At 37.6% G+C, this 19,919-nt stretch overlaps 3 protein-coding genes across 9 annotated transcripts in view; all 3 read left to right on the top strand.

Annotated features, from left to right (window-relative positions):
• The window catches only part of MIGA1 (mitoguardin 1), a 95,249-nt gene extending 90,547 nt beyond the window's left edge, over positions 1–4,702 (top strand). For all 6 annotated transcript variants that reach the window (XM_082615676.1, XM_082615674.1, XM_082615675.1 and 3 more), the window contains 2 exons: positions 1,129–1,245; positions 2,990–4,702. In XM_082615676.1, the coding sequence (XP_082471802.1) occupies positions 1,129–1,245; positions 2,990–3,208 (336 nt within the window). In that variant the 3' untranslated portion in view covers positions 3,209–4,702. The remainder of the gene's footprint in view (positions 1–1,128; positions 1,246–2,989) is intronic.
• Positions 4,703–14,055: 9,353 nt separating this feature from the next.
• NEXN (nexilin F-actin binding protein) overlaps positions 14,056–19,919 on the top strand; it is a 58,978-nt gene continuing 53,114 nt past the window's right edge. The window contains exon 1 of one of the 2 annotated variants that reach the window (XM_082614251.1): positions 14,056–14,683. In XM_082614251.1, coding sequence (XP_082470377.1) covers positions 14,505–14,683 — 179 coding nt within the window. In that variant the 5' untranslated portion in view covers positions 14,056–14,504. Of the gene's footprint in view, positions 14,688–19,919 lie in introns of both variants that reach the window. The other variant, XM_082614253.1, reaches the window with a different exon arrangement.
• On the top strand, positions 14,695–18,180 carry LOC309800243 (uncharacterized protein). The gene is made up of 2 exons (XM_082614270.1): positions 14,695–15,450; positions 17,257–18,180. The coding sequence occupies exon 1, from the start codon at positions 14,760–14,762 to the stop codon at positions 15,072–15,074; it is 315 nt and encodes a 104-aa protein (XP_082470396.1). The 5' UTR covers positions 14,695–14,759; the 3' UTR covers positions 15,075–15,450; positions 17,257–18,180.

Consider the following 19,919-nt stretch of genomic DNA (forward strand, 5'->3'; position numbering starts at 1 on the left):
CTTTACTAACTAGCTGTATGTGAGTTAGGATAGGTTTTTTTTTTGGTTTTTTTTTTCCTGGTACGCGGGCCTCTCACTGTTGTGGCCTCTCCCGTTGCGGAGCACAGGCTCCAGACGCGCAGGCCCAGTGGCCATGGCTCACGGGCCCAGCCGCTCCGCAGCATGTGGGATCCTCCCGGACTGGGGCACGAATCCGCGTCCCCTGCATCGGCAGGCAGACTCTCAACCACTGCGCCACGAGGAAAGCCCAGGATAGGTTTTTTAACCCCTCTGAAGTCTCACTTTTTACATATTAAAATGATATTAACATGACCTAATTTTTCAGGAACGTTTTATTAAATTAAATAGAACCTAGCATATTATCTGGTATATAGTGGGTACTCATTAAATGGTAACTGCTGTTATAATATGCTTTTAATTTGAGGTTTAAAAGATGTCTTGGAGCCTGTAAAATAGAAGATAACTCCTCCAAGAGACAGGATCTTAAGGCATACTTATCCCCAGTAGATGCTATGACAAAATCTCACAGGATGTTATTTAACAAAGGAAATTTAGAAAGTTATTAATAAACTTAGAGAGTTTCCTAAATCACAACTGTATGTATTACTATTTCACAAGAAGGTGCATTGCATAATTAAATGCTTCAATAATATCTGGTTCCTTAACTAAAAGTTAGGATTCTAGTAAGCATATTTTTGTGCTTAATCAATTAAAAATTCATTTTAGTCTTTTTTCAGATAATCTAATTAAGTGATTGAGTAGAATTTCTTAAATTCTACTGAACTAGCTAAAACCATGGTAGTCTCATTCATCCTAAAAATTATACTGCTATGGAACATTGTAACGTTCTTGTTATTGCTTGGTTACAGCACTGTGATTGCTTTTTTATGAGGTAAAAATGCCTTTAAGAAATAATGTTTTCAGCAAATTGAGACTGTTGGCTAGGATATGAAATCTACTTAAAGCATTCTGTGACTCTAACAGTTACTTGTTAAGTGTACTAACTGTCTTATTAGGCTAGCTTATCATTTACCCTTCGTCTGTCCTCAAAAAGAGCTGGTCATATGATGGATAGCAAGCAAATGCAAGAAGGTTAAAATAACTTGATTCTCCTTTACTTCGTAACAGATCCCAGATGGATTTTTTGCCCATTTTTATGCCATTTGTGAGCACATCAGCCCTGTCCTAGCCTGGGGTTTTTTGGGTCCTAGAAATTCTCTCTATGATTTATGTTGCTTCTTTAAGGTATGTTCAGTCATTGAATCATTTCTTTTCTCTAAACTGAAAAACGGATAAAGTTTTATTCTGTTTGGTTTTGGTTTTGTAGAAGAATGTTACTTAAATGTAAGATTATAAAAGTCACCCATGCCAGTTAAACAGTATTACATAGATTTGATGTTTTATCCTGGAGAAGATTCAACAAGTCCATTCACCTTATCAGTTCCTTCTGTAATGTGTACATGTTCTCATATGTGTTACAGTGTTAAACAAATTGCTATAGACAGTTCTGCATGCCTGGACACTTCTGAAATCTGTAAAACAAATAATATCTGTCTTTATTGCACATGTGGCAATTTAGAAATAAGTTCTAGTTAAAGATAATGTGAATGATAAAATCCCAGCTATGAGACGTAAGGTGGGAGTTTAAAATTGTACTCCAAAGTCAGCAGTTTAAATTTACCAAAACACAAGTTGCAGAAATTTCTGCCTGGCACAGTGCCAAGAAAAGTCTCACTATTTAATAGTCCTGCATTTAGGTTGAGTTTCAAGAGGCAAATAAGAGTAAACATAATCAAGTATGAATTTTAAAGTTTTTGATGTTTGAAACTTTGGATGTTTCTCTATACCCTTCACTTAAAAAATTAAATTATTTTGTTTATGTGCCATTAATGTAGCATTTATGTAAATGGTTTAAGGACATTTTTTATTTTACTGTCATTGAAAACTCCATTTTTGATTAATTTACTTGACCTCTCAAGTGTAAGGTATGTGTTTAGAGGGAAAAGTTTGGACTGGGAATTAAGTATGCCATTAATGAGCACTCATTAATTGTGGGCAAATCATGCTTTGTCCTCCTTCTCTTCATAAAATGAGGGGACCATACAGGTTGATTGCCAGTGACCCTTCCAGATATAAAATCCAATGAAATCTATGAACTGTGCCTTCTTAGGACTTCTTAACAGTTGATTTCTGTAGGATAGAAATTAAATATTCCTGTTTTTTTTGTTCTTTGGAATTACTTTGTTTTCCATCATGGCATAACAACCTGAGACTTACTTAGTAGTATACAAGTTGCTTAAAATGGGTTTCAGCGTAAGTATTAAGTTACTGAAGTGATATCCTTCACGATCTTCCACTGATTTGAGACCTGAAATTATTTTTATTTTTCACATGTCTTAAGTCATTTTTGGTACAGAAAAATAAACATTTGAAACTTACAAGTTATAATTATTGGAAATAGTTTACTTTTCTGTCTTAAAGTAGTACCAGTGCTCATAGGTAACAATGAAAACTTCAATTATTGGGAGAGGACTAATAGTAGCCCCTTAGGTTTATACAGTGCTTTAGTATTTACCAGCATTTCCCAGAGATTTTTTTTTTAACATCTTTATTGGAGTATAATTGCTTTACAATGGCATGTTAGTTTCTGCTGTATAACAAAGTGCATCAGCTATACATAAACATATGTCCCCATATCTCCTCCCTCTTGCATCTCCCTCCCACCCTCCCGAGATTTTTTTTTTTAATCATTACATCAGCTCTGAGTAGTAAAAATGACAAGTAGTAATTATCCCTTATTTTACAGAAAAAGAAAATGAGACTCCCCAAAAAGGTTTAATCACTTGTTCAAGGTTCCTTTTCTATTGAGATTTGAAATTAGTAGTGGAACTGACCCCTAATTCAATGTTTGTTACAATATTAGTAACTATTTAGTTTTAATATAATTTTGGTCTAATAAGTGCCCATTTGTTTTGTGTTCATTTTCCAGAATCAAGTTCTTTTCTTTCTCAAAGACATTTTTGATTTTGAGAAGGTGCGCTATTCCAGTATAGAGACTTTGGCTGAAGACCTCATGCAGTTGCTTATTCGCCGCACTGAACTTTTAATGGCCTATCTTGGAGCCGATGCACTGAGGCATACAAGTAGCTGTATAAGTAGTCACAGTCATGTTATGCCCAGTGGCCTATTAGAAGCCAAAGTACAATAAGTACCATAAAAATCAGACAATTTCAGTGTGCTATGAAATATTTTAGGTAACTATTGATTTTGTAACATATATTACACAGAATTGGTGGATATGGACTCAGGGAGGAAAAAAAACCTAGTAAAGAATGAGTGATTGTACTGTACTTACACAGAAGTTCTGTCATTGAATCCCCATGTAGTGTATCCAAAGTGCTTTTTTTTAATCTTTAGGTAACAATCTTTGTGAAATGTATATTTTACAGAAATACTGCTTGAATTGAAACCAGTACTTGGGAGTTAATTGATTTATTGTCTTGAAGCTGTCTGAAATGTCCAGTTTCATTCTCAAAAGCTGTTTTTATGCTTTGCACCTGGAATATATATACTTTAGCCAAGACTTTTATGGCCCACACATGCAAGAATATATTACTCCTAGTGTCAACAAAGTTAACTTTGCCTGAAAATGTATTTTTAATTGTAAAGTTATTTGTTGTTTAATCAAGTTTAGGCGGTAGTGGTGTTTAATACATACTGCTTATGTTATTGCTTGTGCATTTGCTTAAGTATTTGAATCAAAGAAATTGTAATAGCCAGGTATCATTACAGAACATTTAAATGAATTGCCGGTGAGAAGTTTACAAATTACAAGTTTATATTAGATTTACTGAAGTTTCCAAAATACATTACAGTTGGTCCTATGTTACAATAGAGAGACTGAAGAAATTTCTTTTATCTTGGTATAGATTAGAACATTTCCCTTTAATGAATATTGATTTAAAATGTAACATTTATTAACTATGACAGGCAATTGAAATTTTTCCATGTAGTTTTGAGACTATCTCCCAACATCCTAGGGTATTAATCTTGATACAGTAATATCATTTCTTCTTTCTCCTTATGCAAAACTGGCTTTTAGTTGTTTCTACAGAGAACTTAGCACACAGAATTTGTCATATTATAACCATATTTTTAAGTTATTCATTGATACTTTGAATCTTAGGGAGGTCTTGAAGGTTTTTCCCCCGAATATAGAACAAAATATTTTTTAATGGTATGGAAGTATGTTTCCTGTCCTTTATGATAGATATATGAACAAGTGGGTTGTTCACATGAATAAGGTTCTTCAGAGTATATTAGATACTTTCAGAGTTGTACTAATTTTGTGTGTAAATCATATGCCATTTATTTAGAGTGGCTGTCTGAGTAAAACAATGGATTGGATTTGTTGACTTTGCTCCTAAAGTGGGCTTTATTCATTTTAGGAGTGAGTTATCCAGAAGGATCTAAAATTTTTTTTTAAATGCATTTTTAAAGTGCCTAGTTTCTGATGAATGAATAGAAAATGAAAAGTGGGGAAAGAAGCATAATCTTGTAATGTTTTAAGTTTATATATGTGCCACATTTATGTAATATTAGTTAAAAAATAGGACATTCAGAACCTTTATGCTGTTTGCATGTACTGTGTTCCATAATGTGTAGGTTACAACATTAAACAATATGAAATATCGCTCTAATATTTTTTGAGTATATAGTTCCTTGACTTTTCTTACACATATTACATATATTCTTAATTTAACACTTGGCTGTTCATAATTCTTATTGTTGATGGAGGAGTATCTTTAGAGGTATCAAAGCTAAAAATTCCATTATGTAATATTTTACTTTTTAATTTGTATCCTGTATTTTGGTTTCTTGTTGAGGTACCACTGGCCTTGAATGATTCACACACACACACACGTGTGCACACACCTATTCCCATCATTGTATAAGCAAGATAGTTATTGCTTATGTTAATTTTCCTGTTTGGGGGGCTGAATGTTTTAAGCTGTGGTTTTATAAACAAAGCTATAAGTAAACTTAATTATTTTTTTATTTGAGGAGGATATTGTTTAAAATCTGTTTTGAAGAATTGCACTATTTAATAATGCTGCTAGTACATGAAACAACTCTGGGAAATTTATTTCATCAGATAAGATGAATGGCTTTCCAGAAGGTGTTTTTTCTTTTACACTTCACCTTAAAAAAAAAAAAAAAGAAATTGCCCATATTTAAGAGGTTGTTTTGTCAAATTCAGTGCTTGAGGTTGATTAGTTTCTGGTCAGTTCAGAAGCTACTACCTTAGTAAGAGGGTTTCTATGTGGCCTTTGACTCAAGAGACAAGAATGACCAAATAGACTTTAAAGGTAATAGGTATAGAAAAAACCCTCTCTATTATAAGGGAAGAAACTTGACCTTTCTAAAGAAACAGCTCTTAAAAATGTTTCTGACCACTGAAGAGTACTTGAGGCGTATGTTCCAATTTCAGTTTGCCTTGAAATTGGGTTAAATAGATAAAAGCAGTTTTAAAAAATAAAAAGTAAATTAGTCCAGAGCCTTTTAGGATAAAACCCTATTTAACACTTCTTCATGGTAGTATTATCAGAATATTGCCTTTGCCACCGTGAGTTCTACCATCTGCTTCCCTATGTGAATTATAAGAGGACCTTGAATTAATCATAAGAAAATGGATTTTTTTTCCTCCTGTTTTCTGGAAGAAAAAAGATAAGTGTTCAGGTAATTTATATTTGATGATTTTTTTTTTCTATTTTGGTTTCTCTACGTCTTTGTTCAACTAAAAGGCTAGTTATTTATTCTTGGAGGATTGTGATATGTTTATTAAATGTCAAAATGAGATTCTTTTTAAAAAGAAGGCAAGTTTTTCATAGTGTTATAGTCAGCTCCAAAGAACTTTTTCCTTCTCATAAAGAATTTTTTATTTGTATATATTTATTGTGATTCTATTAATTTGTTGAATTAACTGACTTTATAAAAAATATTTACAAACTTTTTCTTGCCTTAAGATGTAATATTTTCCACTTAAATGATTATCTAGGGAGTGATTATTTGCATTACAAAAGAATTCTTTATCATTCCTTTAAACCTGTGAGATAGGAATGCCAAAGTAACATTTAACATATTTCTCTGTGACCTTACATAATTAGAAATTTTAAATTATGTTCATAACATAATTTGCTTTTATTTTAATATGAACACATATTAGGAAATTATTTGGAATATATATTTCAAAGTGGTTATAAGAATTAGGCTGAATTTAAAAAAATATTATTTTTGCTTGGATTAATCAAATTAGAAATACCTCTGTATGTGAGACTTAAGAATTTGTATAGTCTGTGATTAATGGAAATAAGAGCATCCTTTCTTTGTTCCTAATGATTATATTATGTTATTGTTTTGCTTAGTTGGAGAACAACCGTGTATTAGCTTTACTTGGCTGATATCAGTAAATGTGTCTATTTCCTATATGTAAGGACTGCACTTATTAATTTATGTAAAAGTGAAACACTACAGTAGCAGAAAAAAATAGCACTGGCTCTTTAGCCAAAATAAGCACTGTAACATGGATGTATTTCTACTTCTGCCAAATAAAAAAGTGATGGTACATCTTGCTGATGTATTGAATATTTTATACAATGCTTATATGTATTTGCAAGGTCACACTTGTCTCAGCAAACCCTTACCTACCTTATGGGAGCTTTCAGTCTCCATAAGACCACATATACAGGCATGGAGAATACAGAACGCTGCAGAAATATTGAAATCAAGTGTAAAAGTATGTTTTCTTTATGTACTAACTGGGAGAGAAAACAGTTTTGTGATCAATAAAGGCAAAGTACTTGTGGTTTTTTATTAATAATTTAAAGTGTTTTGGTTAAAATTGCCATCAAACACAATATAAATTTATCTTATTGATGTACGTGCATCCTTCCCTATTCAGACATGCCCCTTGCCCACCACTTCTTGGTTCAGATACATTTATTCAAGGAGAGGGATGCTGCCTGGATACCACTGAAGACACCGGATGGTGAGAAGGGTTTATCTCGTTATAAAAACAGTATTCTCGATTTGGGACTTTTTGATGAAGAGGTTTATTTTAGAATAAACCTGTACAGTATAGATAAATGTGTATAGTTATATTTTTAGACTGTTAAACTAAACATAAACTTAAGTATATTACTTAATAAACGAACCATACAAATATGAGTTAAAGTTTTTCCTAGCAAGGATATAGGGTTGGAGATGGAATGGGAAACCTGATCCATGTCTCAGTCTCATCTTCTGTTTTCTTTGTCATCTGCTATCCTCCTGTTGTCTCATGCCGTCCTCTTTGACCCTGCTACATGAACTTAATATTTTGCCCTTTAAACATGTCTCTCCGAATTTTTATGTTTGTCTCAAATACTTCTCTACAAGAGTCTCAGTGTCCTATTGTTACACTCTTTATAGAGCTTTGCTGGAAATTGTTATAAACTCACTTGGTTTATCCAGCTGTCTTTTCTACTGTTCTTGCTTTTGACTTCTATTTTTTATGTAGTGTTTCTTCCTACACTCTGTATTCTGTAATACTTTACCCTGCCACTTCTCTTTTAATCTCTGTCTCTCCTCATGCTACTGACATCTTTGATCAGGCTGCTCAGCTCTTTTGTCTGATGAGGTTCTTTTTTTGTTTTTTTCTACCTTTGAACAGTGAAAACCCCCTAAGTAACCTTTATCGTTTGGGCAGGAAAGGACTGAATTCCAGTACAGGAAAAAAAAAAAAAAGCAAACCTTCCTTCTATGATGCTTTTTATTCTGTACTTAAAAGCCACAGCAAAGCAACTGGTATATCAAATACCACCTCAACGTTTTGCTTTTAACTGTCTCTATGTGTGTCACAAAAGGCTTTCACAAAGTATACTTATATATAGGAAATTACAGAACTTTTGTAATTTGCTATTTGAAATAATACCATAATACTTAAATATAGAGAAGAACTTCGACATTTGAAAGCACCTGAAATATGTGACTTCTAGAATTTTGCTAATTCTTTTATTTAATAGCACTGTGAGAGAATAGGCCCAGGGACTTTAAAAAGGACTGAGTGCTTAATGTGGTAGCAGATGGATAATTTTTTTAAAAGTAGGTTAAAGCGGGTGCATTTGTTATCTATTGCTGCATAAAAAATTATCCCCAAATTTAGCCGCTTTAAACAACGAACATTATCTCCCATAGTTTCTGAGGGTTGGGAATTTAGGAACGGCTGGTTCTAGTGGTCCAGGGTTTTAGGGTCTGTCCTGAGACTGCAGTCATCTGAAGGTTTGACTAGGGCTGGAAGATTTGCTTCCAAGATTTGCTCACTCACATGGCTGTTGTCAGGGGGACTTAGGTCCTGGCCACGTGGGCCTCTTAACAGAGCTGCCTGAGTATCTTTAAAATACAACAGCTGGCTTTCCCCAGAGTGAGTAATCCAAGAGATATCAAGGCAAAAGACACAGTATCTTTTATAACCTAGACTTGAACAGGACATACCATCACTTGTACCATATTCTATTAGTCACACAGACCAGCGCTGACACAATGTGGGAGGAGATTACACAAGGGTGGAAAGACTAGGAGGCGGGATCATTTGGGGTTATCTTGGTGCCTGGATATCACACCAGGGAATCATAATAAATTGTATATAGATAATGTAGACATTTTAATTTTAAATGAATATGTGCACATTCTTGGACCAATATTTTGAGGTAGGGTGAAGGCCTTTACTAGGAGTATGGATCTACTGGGTATTCTGAGACGTCTTTGTTGTAGAAACTATACCTCAAAATCATCATCTGGGTTTTCCAGTTTCCCTTATTTAAAGGAGAAAAAGTTACATGAAAAGCAATGAGTCCCAAATCCCCCTAGGTTTTCATAATTTTCTACCCAATCTTTTACATTTGTCTTCCCCACACCTAGCTTGATGGTAATGTTTATAAGCTATTTGCTTTTATTACGTCTTCAAAGCATTCAACTTAGCTTTTATAAAAACTATTAACTGTTCATTTTTGTTTTTGTATTTCTTCCTTTTTGTAATGTTTGTGTAATTTCAGTAACATGCAACTGATGTAATCAAGAGTGAGAACAAATCTAATCGATTCATGATAAATATACAAGGAATGTTTACACAGATAGACAAATCTTGGATTTCTAATAGTCTTCTCAAACTTAGCATGTCCAAAACGGAGCTCCTGACCACACCAGCCTAAACCTCCTCCCCATCTTTCTCATCCCGGTAAATGAAAACATTTTTCCAGTTCCTCAGGCCCAAAACTTCTTTTCCTCACATCTCACACTCAATCTGTTGCCAAAATCCTACCAGTTCCACTTTTTTTTTTTTAACATCTTTATTGGAGTATAATTGCTTTACAATGGTGTGTTAGTTTCTGCTTTATAACAAAGTGAATCAGTTATACATATACATATGCTCCCATATCTCTTCCCTCTTCGTCTCCCTCCCCCCCACCCTCCCTATCCCACCCCTCTAGGTGGTCACAAAGCACCGAGCTGATCTCCCTGTGCTATGCGGCTGCTTCCCACTAGCTAGCTATTTTACGTTTGGTAGTGTATATATGTCCATGCCACTCTCTCACTTTGTCACAGCTTACCCTTCCCCCTCCCCATATCCTCAACTCCATTCTCTAGTAGGCCTGTGTCTTTATTCCCATCTTACCCCTAGGTTCTTCATGACCTTTTTTTTTTTTCTTCTTAGATTCCATATATATGTGTTAGCATGCGGTATTTGTTTTTCTCTTTCTGACTTCACTCTGTATGACAGACTCTAGGTCCATCCACCTCACTACAAATAACTCAGTTTCATTTCTTTTTATGGCTGAGTAATATTCCATTGTATATATGTGCCACATTTTCTTTATCCATTCATCTGTTGATGGACACTTAGGTTGCTTCCATGTCCTGGCTATTGTAAATAGAGCTGCAATGAACATTTTGGTACATGACTCTTTTTGAATTATGGTTTTCTTTGGGTATATGCCCAGTAGTGGGATTGCTGGGTTGTATGGTAGTTCTGTTTGTAGTTTTTTAAGGAACCTCCATACTGTTCTCCATAGTGGCTGTATCAATTTACATTCCCACCAACAGTGCAAGAGGGTTCCCTTTTCTCCACACCCTCTCCAGCATTTTTTGTTTCTAGATTTTTTGATGATGGCCATTCTGACTGGTGTGAGATGATATCTCATTGTAGTTTTGATTTGCATTTCTCTAATGATTAATGATGTTGAGCATTCTTTAATATGTTTGTTGGCAGTCTGTATATCTTCTTTGGAGAAATGTCTATTCAGGTCTTCTGCCCATTTTTGGATTGGGTTGTTTGTTTTTTTGTTATTGAGCTGTTTGTAAATTTTGGAAATTAATCCTTTGTCAGTTGCTTCATTTGCAAATAGTTTCTCCCATTTTGAGGGTTGCCTTTTGCTCTTGTTTATGGTTTCCTTTGCTGTGCAAAAGCTTTGAAGTTTCATTAGGTCCCATTTGTTTATTTTTGGTTTTATTTCCATTTCTCTACGAGGTGGGTCAAAAAGTATCTTGCTGTGATTTATGTCATAGAGTGTTCTGCCTATGTTTTCCTCTAAGAGTTTGATAGTGTCTGGCCTTACATTTAGGTCTTTAATCCATTTTGAGTTTATTTTTGTGTATGGTGTTAGTGTTCTAATTTCATACTTTTACATGTAGCTGTCCAGTTTACCCAGCACCACTTATTGAAGAGGCTGTCTTTTCTCCACTGTATATTCTTGCCTCCTTTATCAAAGATAAGGTGACCATATGTGCATGGGTTTATCTTCTATCCTGTTCCATTGATCTATCTTTCTGTTTTTGCGCCAGTACCACACTGTCTTGATTACTGTAGCTTTGTAGTATAGTCTGAAGTCAGGGAGCCTGATTCCTCCAGCTCCATTTTTCGTTCTCAATTTGCTTTGGTTATTCGGGGTCTTTTGTGTTTCCCTACAAATTGTGAAATTTTTTGTTCTAGTTCTGTGAAAAATGCCAGTGGTAGTTTGATAGGGATTGCATTGAATCTGTAGATTGCTTTGGGTAGTAAAGTCATTTTCACAATGTTGATTCTTGCAATCCAAGAACATGGTATATCTCTCCATCTATTTGTATCATCTTTAATTTCTTTCATTAGTGTCTTATAATTTTCTGCATACAGGTCTTTTGTCTCCTTAGGTAGGTTTATTCCCAGATATTTTATTCTTTTTGTTGCATTGGTAAATGGGAGTGTTTTCTTGATTTCACTTTCAGATTTTTCATCACTAGTGTATAAGAATGCCATGAGAGATTACTACAAGCAACTCTATGCCAATAAAATGGACAACCTGGAAGAAATCGACAAATTCTTAGAAATGCACAACCTGCCGAGACTGAACCAGGAAGAAATAGAAAATATGAACAGACCAATCACAAGCACTAAATTGAAACTGTGATTAAAAATCTTCCAACAAACAAAAGCCCAGGACCAGATGGCTTCACAGGCAAATTCTATCAAACATCTAGAGAAGAGCTAACACCTGTCCTTCTCAAACTCTTCCAAAATATAGCAGAGGGAGGAACACTCCCAAACTCATTCTACAAGGCCACCATCACCCTGATACCAAAACCAGACAAAGATGTCACAAAGAAAGAAAACTACAGGCCAATATCACTGATGAACATAGATGCAAAAATCCTCAACAAAATACTAGCAAACAGAATCCAACAGCATATTAAAAAGATCATACACCATGATCAAGTGGGGTTTATTCCAGGAATGCAAGGATTCTGCAATATACGCAAATCAATCAACGTGATGCACCATATTAACAAATTGAAGGAGAAAAACCAAATGCTTATCCCAATAGATGCAGAGAAAGCTTTTGACAAAATTCAACACCCATTTATGATAAAAACCCTGCAGAAAGTAGGCATAGAGGGAACTTTCCTCAACATAATAAAGGCCATATATGACAAACCCACAGCCAACATCATCCTCAATGGTGAAAAACTGAAACCATTTCCACTAAGATCAGGAACAAGCCAAGGTTGCCCACTCTCACCACTGTTATTCAACATAGTTTTGGAAGTTTTAGCCACAGCAATCAGAGAAGAAAAAGAAATAAAAGGAATCCAAATCGGAAAAGAAGAAGTAAAGCTTTCACTGTTTGCAGATGACTTGATACTATACATAGAGAATCCTAAAGATGCTACCAGAAAACTACTAGAGCTGATCAATGAATTTGGTAAAGTAGCAGGATACAAAATTAATGAACAGAAATCTGTGGCATTCTTATACACCAGTTCCACTTTTTAAAAGGTACCAAGAAAAAAAATACGCCAAGCATTTCTCACTACCTTCAGAGCTATCATCTTGGTCCAAACTCCCATTACCTGTCATCCTGATTATTTTGGAAGCCTCCTAATTGGTCTTCCTGCTTCATTTAGTGTGTTTGCAGCACATTGGCCAGAGTGAACATGTTAAAAATATGTCAGATTATGTCACTGCTTTGTTCACAGTCCACCAGTGGCCACCCATCTTACTCAGAGTAAAAGCCAAAGTCCTTACAATGTAAAAAAGGTTTCTCACAGTCTATCTCCTGCCCCACTCCACTCAGTATTATTTCCCCTTTTGCCTACTCAGCTTCACCCACAGAAGCCTTCTTGCTCTTCCTAGAACATGTCAGATAGGATCCTTCCTGGGGCTTTTACACCTCCTTCTGGACCACTTTTCTCCCACTCCGTTCCCAGCATTCCCTACTTTTCTGCTCTGGTTTACCTCTAATGCATATCACTTAGTTGTTTATTTGCTTACTGGCTGCCCTCTTCCACTAAAATGTATGTCCCATGATGGCAGGGCTTTTTATTTGTTTTGTGACTGCTGACCTAAGTATCTAGAACTGAATATTTGTTGAATGAATGAATGATGAATTGAGGGGAGAAGAGGTAGGCCTTGCATGCTGTGGGTAGCTAGCAGAGTTTATAGGAAGAATGAAGAGCTTTATTGTATCTGGTGAATCTGAGTGGATCATTTAAGACTTTGTCATAAATATAAATGTGTTAATTATAACTTGGTAAGTGTAAGGAAGAAAAGGGTGGAGTGAGAATTTATAATGGGGGGACTGATAAAGATTGGGGTAAAAGGAAGGCTTCTCTGAGAGAGCAACATATAAGCAGACAGCAAAAGCATACGTTGAAGTTAGGTAGGTGAAGAGTCCAGGGAAAGAATTTCATGCAGAGGGAATAGCTTATGCAAAGGCCCTGCAGCCAGAATGACCACGGAAAATTCCATGAACTGAAGAAGGTTAGGGTGATGGTATTGATGGGTGCAAGGGAACAAGGTAGATCATCCAGGCCATGCTAATCTGTATTAGAGTAAGTTTAAATAGCTGTTTTAATTACCAATCTAGAACTTTTCTCTAATTGAAGAATGAATGGTTTATACCTCTGAAAAGAATTTCCATCCCGAGTAAATAGTGTATGGGGATGGGATGGAGAAGGAAAGTTTTAGTTAAGACGAGAAGGCCTTTTCAAAATCCCTTAAAATATAACCTGAGCACCACTGTGCCCAGGGCTGGAAATTGGAGGTGGTTGTCCCTGGCTTATCTGTGTGGATGCTAGTTCGATTTTGTTAATTCATTCACTCATTCATTAAATTTATATTCATTTTATGCATGCAGTGAAGAACTGAAGATCTCCCCACCAGGAAAATGTCGCCGCTGGATTAGTATTTCAGGTTTTAATGTAGGTTGTCTGATGGATTTAATTGGCAGTCTGGTGGTCCAGATTGAGAAGTTCTGTGGTGCTAATATTCGCAAGATGCCTTAATGTAGGTTTAGAAAGACCAGAGATGATTTGCCTTCAATTAAGGAAAGTTGGAAGATTATATAAATATTATTTATTTTTATGCCTCCTCCTCCCCGCCCCCTCCCCCCTCTTTCTTCCACTTTTCTCTATCAGCCATTCTCTTTGGAGTTGAAGACCAGAACCAAGAAAAGGAGAGCAACAAATGAAGTGGTCCCCAGTCTGCTGCCCTGTGCTCTCAACAGTAAAAGGAAGGTTGGCCAAGGGTCGACGCTCTGGATGAAGATAAGGCAGTGCTTCGGCTTCTTAGACACCAGGACCGGTAGGGCAGCTGAGAAGCGGGCCCAGCGCAAAGCGGCTGCGGGTCGCGGCGAGTCAGCCGCCGCCTGTTTCTGAATCCCATTCCGGTAGCAACCATTTCCCACAAGGGAGGCAGCCTGCCTTCCCCGGACCCCGCCGCGAAGTGGAGGGGGACCCGCAGGGAGGGGGTCAGCGCAGGGACCCAGAGCCGGGCGACCCGCAGGTCCCGGCGGAAAGTTGGCAGCCACCGCCCCCCTCGCCCGCCTTCCTCCTGGACTCTCCACCCCTCTCCGGGCCACACGGCGGAGGCGGGGGGTTGGGGGAACTGGCCTCGTGTTTTGGAACAGCTGCAGCCGGCGTAGGGCCCGCCTGGAATGCGGGAACAGGCTGCACACCAGGACTTTTATGGAAACTTGCTGCTGGAGCCGGCGGCGGCCAGAGGGCTCGTAGCGGCTGGAGCGGAGGCGGCCGGAGCGCCAGGACCCCTGACCACACCCCGGCGCCCAGAGCCTGCCAGCGCGCACCCCGGACCTTCGCGTGTCGCCGGCTCGAGGCGGGTGAGAGGAGTCGGGGGGACGTGGGGAGGGGGCGGCCGAGACGGAGCCGTTGGCTCCCCCGGGGCGGCGGGGATGCGCGCCCCGGCTCCTGGCCCGGCTCCATCCAGCTGTGGCGACGCGCTGGTCCCCCGGCGCGAGCGAAACGGCCCTCGGAGCCGCTTCCGCGGGCTCGGCGGAGGGCGGACCGAGGTCGGCCTGGCTGTCCCTCCGTGGTCACCGGCCTCGGGCTCCTGGCCACGATTTCCTTGCCCGGCTCCGCAGCTTCAGCTCGGCTTGCGCCCTGTCTGTGCAGTTTCGGGAGCTTTCTCGGTCCTGCAGGGAGTGAGCCCTACGGCGGTGGAGGGGGTGCCGGTCCCCTTGCTCTGTCCCAGGGGTCCCGGCAGGTAAAGTGCCGTGTCGTCCCCCACCACGTGCCCCCGGCGCGGTCTCCGTCTCCGCCGGCAGTGCCTGTTGTTTTTAAGAGAAGTCATTCCTGATCGGTCCTTGTGGAGGCTGGGGACTGAAATGTGATTTAACAGCCCATCATCTGCCCCCTCCCTCCAGACTAGTTTTTCGTGATTCTAACCGATGTCGGATGTTGGGAGTTGTGCAACTAGAGCTGGAAGTTGGAGTGAATGATGTAGTCACCTCTCGAGACCTCCCTTCTCTGTATGCTTTTTGAAAACGCCGAGGCATTCCAACTGTTTGTAAACTCTGCAAAGCTCTACAAATGCTAAAAAATTATTATTAATGGCGTTTATAAAGAAAATAACCTAGTTGAGAGGTTAGTTGATTATCGCAGTGGCTTCAAGATCTTCATTTCATATTTATTTAATTTAAGGTCCATAATGCGAACGAAGAGAGTTGGAAAGGGGGGTGGGATGAAGAGAGAGTGGGAGAGAGAGACAGAGAGGGAGGATAGAACGAGAACAAGATAAAAATAGCATAAGGATATGCCCTAACAAAATGTCTGTCCTTGGGCTGGAGGCAGGTAAAGAAAAGAAGTTAAGCCATAATAAGAAAGAAATTAGTTCCGTGAGCAAAGCAACGGGAGCATCATTCACCAACTTAATTTTGTTAATGAATTCATGCATGGGCCCATTGGCCTTCGAGTCACAGCATAACTATGTGTTGGGTAGCATGATTATATAAACTTAGGTATTTATACCATCTTAGTCACCCGTCATTGAGTGAACCACATTATTCTCCGCCAATCCTTTTACAGGTTAAATTGTTGCCATAAGAAAACTCAGAATACACATAAGTCTCTGAAATTCTTTTGAGTTTTGAAGCCCGGTAGGGTGGAAAAGTGCATTATCAACCAAATTGAGGGACAGGGTTTTTTTGGAGGAGGTATATTTAGTATAAGTGAACTTTGATTACTTAATGTAGTTAAGTCAGATTCTTTCTCACAGCTATTAGCCCCCTATTTTTGAAGATATTTTATATTCTGGATGGGAATACTTGAAAGAAAAATGTGGGCAGTTCTGTATTTTGTCTCCCTTAAAGAGCCCTAAGCAAAAACCACAACAAAATTCTTTTAAATCCAGTTTACGTTGATACAGTATTGATGTAATTTCCATTTTCATGAAAGAGTCACACTTTTAAATCCATTTTAAGCTGAAATGTAGTGAATAGCAATTTTTCCTACTCATTGAAAATGGAATCTGTGCTATTTTTGAAACTTTGATATGTAAGACTGATCATTGTCAAAATGTATGTCATCTTGAGATGACTATATTTAGCACCAGCGAAGGAATGCATTATCTAGGTTTTTGAACAGTATTTTTCCCCTGAAATTACATTTGAGGTATTTGGGTTAGGGTTTCATTTGTGAACAGAATGAAAACTGGATATGTATATTTGGAAGAGATTAATTGGGAATTTAGATTGCTTAGAACCCAAGTGGCCTGAAATGAGAGACTACTTCATTTAGGAAAAAAAAAGAAAACCTACTGTTACCTTTGAAACACCCTAAAGGCAAATAAAAGTATTGTTCAAATAAAAATGCATGCCTAAAAGAAAGAATACAATGTAGTAAATGTAGAAAAGTATGTAACAGATGGGCAGGTGTCTGAAAGATTTTATAGAAGAGAGGACTTAGTACATTGTATGTTTGTAGGCCACACACACAAAACATCTTAGTAGTCAACTTTATAATTAAGAAGGAGAATGACCTACAGCATTCTTAACAATTTCACATATCTCTATTCTTATTTAATCTGCCTGTGGTCTACATCACCTGTATAGTTTCTTTCATGTTCTCTTTCTTCTGGTTTTATAATTGCAAGATTACATATCTATATACACTTAGAGTTGTTGTATTTTCTTTTTCTATTTAAATGCTCAGCACATAGTTTGGCTTGACTTAATGGTAGTATACTTTCTACACTCTAGGATGGGTGGATTTTTACCCAGAAATCCAACTTATTTATTTAACTTTCAGTCAAATTTGTTTTTTATTATAAAGTTAATACAACCATATTATATTTATGGTTAAAAATTGTGGGGAACTGAAAAGGGTGCTCTCATCATCTGACACATAAACAGTTAGTATTTTGATATAGTTCCCTCTTTTCCCCATGCATAGGATGTTTTTTCTCGCATTGCCATATCTCAATGAAAGTGCATATGTGAAAGCATCTGATACAGCATCTGCCATCTAGTAAGTGTTCAAGAGTTGGTTCTTTTTCTCCCTTCTCCTCTTTTTTTTTTCTTTCTTCATCTCTTCCTTTTTGTTCTCAGATTAGAAGACAGATAGTTTGGGGTCCCTAGGCCAGGTTTTGAGTTTGGTGAAATTTGACTTCCACCTTCCTTTCTGTGCCTCTTTCCTGCCCTTTTCTCCCTTTGACTCTGCCTCCCTCTTTCTGGCCAAAATAGGCCTCCCCTTTGTCTCTTTGCATTTTCTCAATGATGCTTGTTCATTTAGATCAAGGGCCACAAATTGGGAGCCAAAAAGCCACTTTCAGCCATAGACATGCTTAAAAATTGTACATTTTACATTAAAATATGGATTTTCAGCCTCTCTTGAAAAACTGGAAGATCTTGGCAAAACTGGGTCCACATTTCTGCATAGCAAGAGTACCCTGGAACTAAGTAGTGGCTCCCTCCTCAGATAGGGTACACACTCTTCTTTTGACATAGTCTCCACCATCCCTTACTGTCTGACAATTAGTCATCACTCATTTATATTACCTGTCAATTATACTACATAACATGGACGTATATTACCTGACCATAGACACTTGAATATGCAGGCCTCTGATCTAAGTATCAATATTAGGGCAGGTCTGAAGCCATGATATGATGGAAAGTCTGCTGGACTTGGCATTAGGAACCTGGACGTTAAATGTTGAATATATATTTTGGTTAGCAGTCCTTCTCTTAAATAATCTGATCATGGGAATGGGAAGGAAAGGTTAACTTTCATTGGCACTAATTGCTAGTGTCCATTGAGCTGAAAGGAACCATGTATTGAGAACTAAAAATATTTTAACTGGTGGGACTTTAGAAAGCATAGGGGAGATATCTCTGGGAAAGAAATCTTTCCTAGGAACTCTTAAATAATCCTACTCCTTCCCCATCTTAAGTGTTTAGGAGAGTTTTTGCGACCCTTAGACATTGTTCATAAAGTGGAGTTAACTACTATTCTTCCACCTCACGGCCCCACCCACTTGTTTGGAGCCAGTGGCCTGGGTCTTCCCATTCCCAGCTGTGTCCTTCATTGAACGGCCATCTTCCACTTGAAGAGGGGGTGAGGAGGCCCAGTATCCTCCAGAAATTACTTGGGAAGACAACATCCTTAAAGCCCAATTTCTGGTTTTTCATGATATCTAGTTTAACGTAAACTCACTCCATTTTATTTTACTTTCTATAATTTTATTTATTTGTGCATTTGTTCATTCATTCATTCATTCATGCATCCTCATCATCAGCCCTCCTTTTAGAGGTATCATTCATAAGTTTCATTTAGGCTGATTTTGGATCAGACAGTTTTCCTCCTCTTTGTTATTTGTTCACTAGCTCAAATATGAATCGAGTTTGTACTGTGTCCTAGTTGTTATGTGAGACGCAAAAGATAAAGAACCAACTAGAGCACAGTTCTTACCTTTCAGGGACTCATAGTATGGTGAATGCTCTTTTGAAAATGTTACACACAGTCATCTGAGGGCAAAGTATTATATATTAATACAGAAGCATGTCAAGACAGGTTGAAAATAAGATTCTTGGTTATAAGTGAGGAATTATATATTGGTAGGAGAAAAAAACTCACTATTTTAAATAGGTAAAATAGGATCTAGTTTCATATTTTTGAGCTGTGATGAGGTTCATGATGTTTTGTAATATAATTTTTAGAGTATAAGGTTACAACCTTCATTACATGTAATAAGGTTACATAATATTTAAGTTTATAGTTCTTGTACAAGTGCAAAATTATAAAAATTTAGGGGCTTCCCTGCTGGTGCAGTGGTTAAGAATCCGCCTGCCAATGCAGGGGACATGGGTTCGAGCCCTGGTCTGGTAAGATCCCACATGCCGCGGAGCAACTAAGCCTACGCGCCACAACTACTGAGCCTGCACTCTAGAGCCCACGAGCCACAACTACTGAGCCCAAGTGCCGCATCTACTGAAGCCCACCCACGTGCTCTAGAGCCCATGCTCCACAACAAGAGAAGCCACTGCAATGAGAAGCCCGCACACTGCAACCAAGAGTAGCCCCCACTTGCCGCAACTAGAGAAAGCGCATACGTGCAGCAATGAAGACCCAACACAGCCAAAAATAATAAATCAATTAAAATAAATTTTAAAAAAATTTAGGCTCACATTTTATGAAGCTCAAAATAATGTTGTTTGTTCCAAAGACTGTAAAGAGGTAGGTTTTAACATTTACTTCTAGTGTATAGGTAAGGGTTCTGTCTAAAACCTTCTTAAAAGTTGAGACAAAGAATTTACTTGAGTTTAATGAAATGCAGATTTAAAGCTGTCACTTTCTTGACAGTTCTGTTCTCCTTGAGAAAAGAGATAATACATTAACACAATGAAATAGTTATTGTAAATGATAGCTAGCTATGATTTAAAATTCTTTTCTTGATTCCTGCATTACTTGCTATCTTGAAATATTTTAATTGCGTATCAAAAAAAGTCAAGTAAAGTAATTAAATTTAGAAAATTTAGAGGTCAAACATAGGTCCAATGAAATTCTAGAACAGGAACATTAACATGCATATTTTAAGACCATCTGTTATACTTACT

The sequence above is a fragment of the Mesoplodon mirus genome (genome assembly GCF_964341445.2).
Source record: "Mesoplodon mirus genome assembly, chromosome: 3".
Lineage (NCBI taxonomy): Eukaryota > Metazoa > Chordata > Mammalia > Artiodactyla > Ziphiidae > Mesoplodon > Mesoplodon mirus.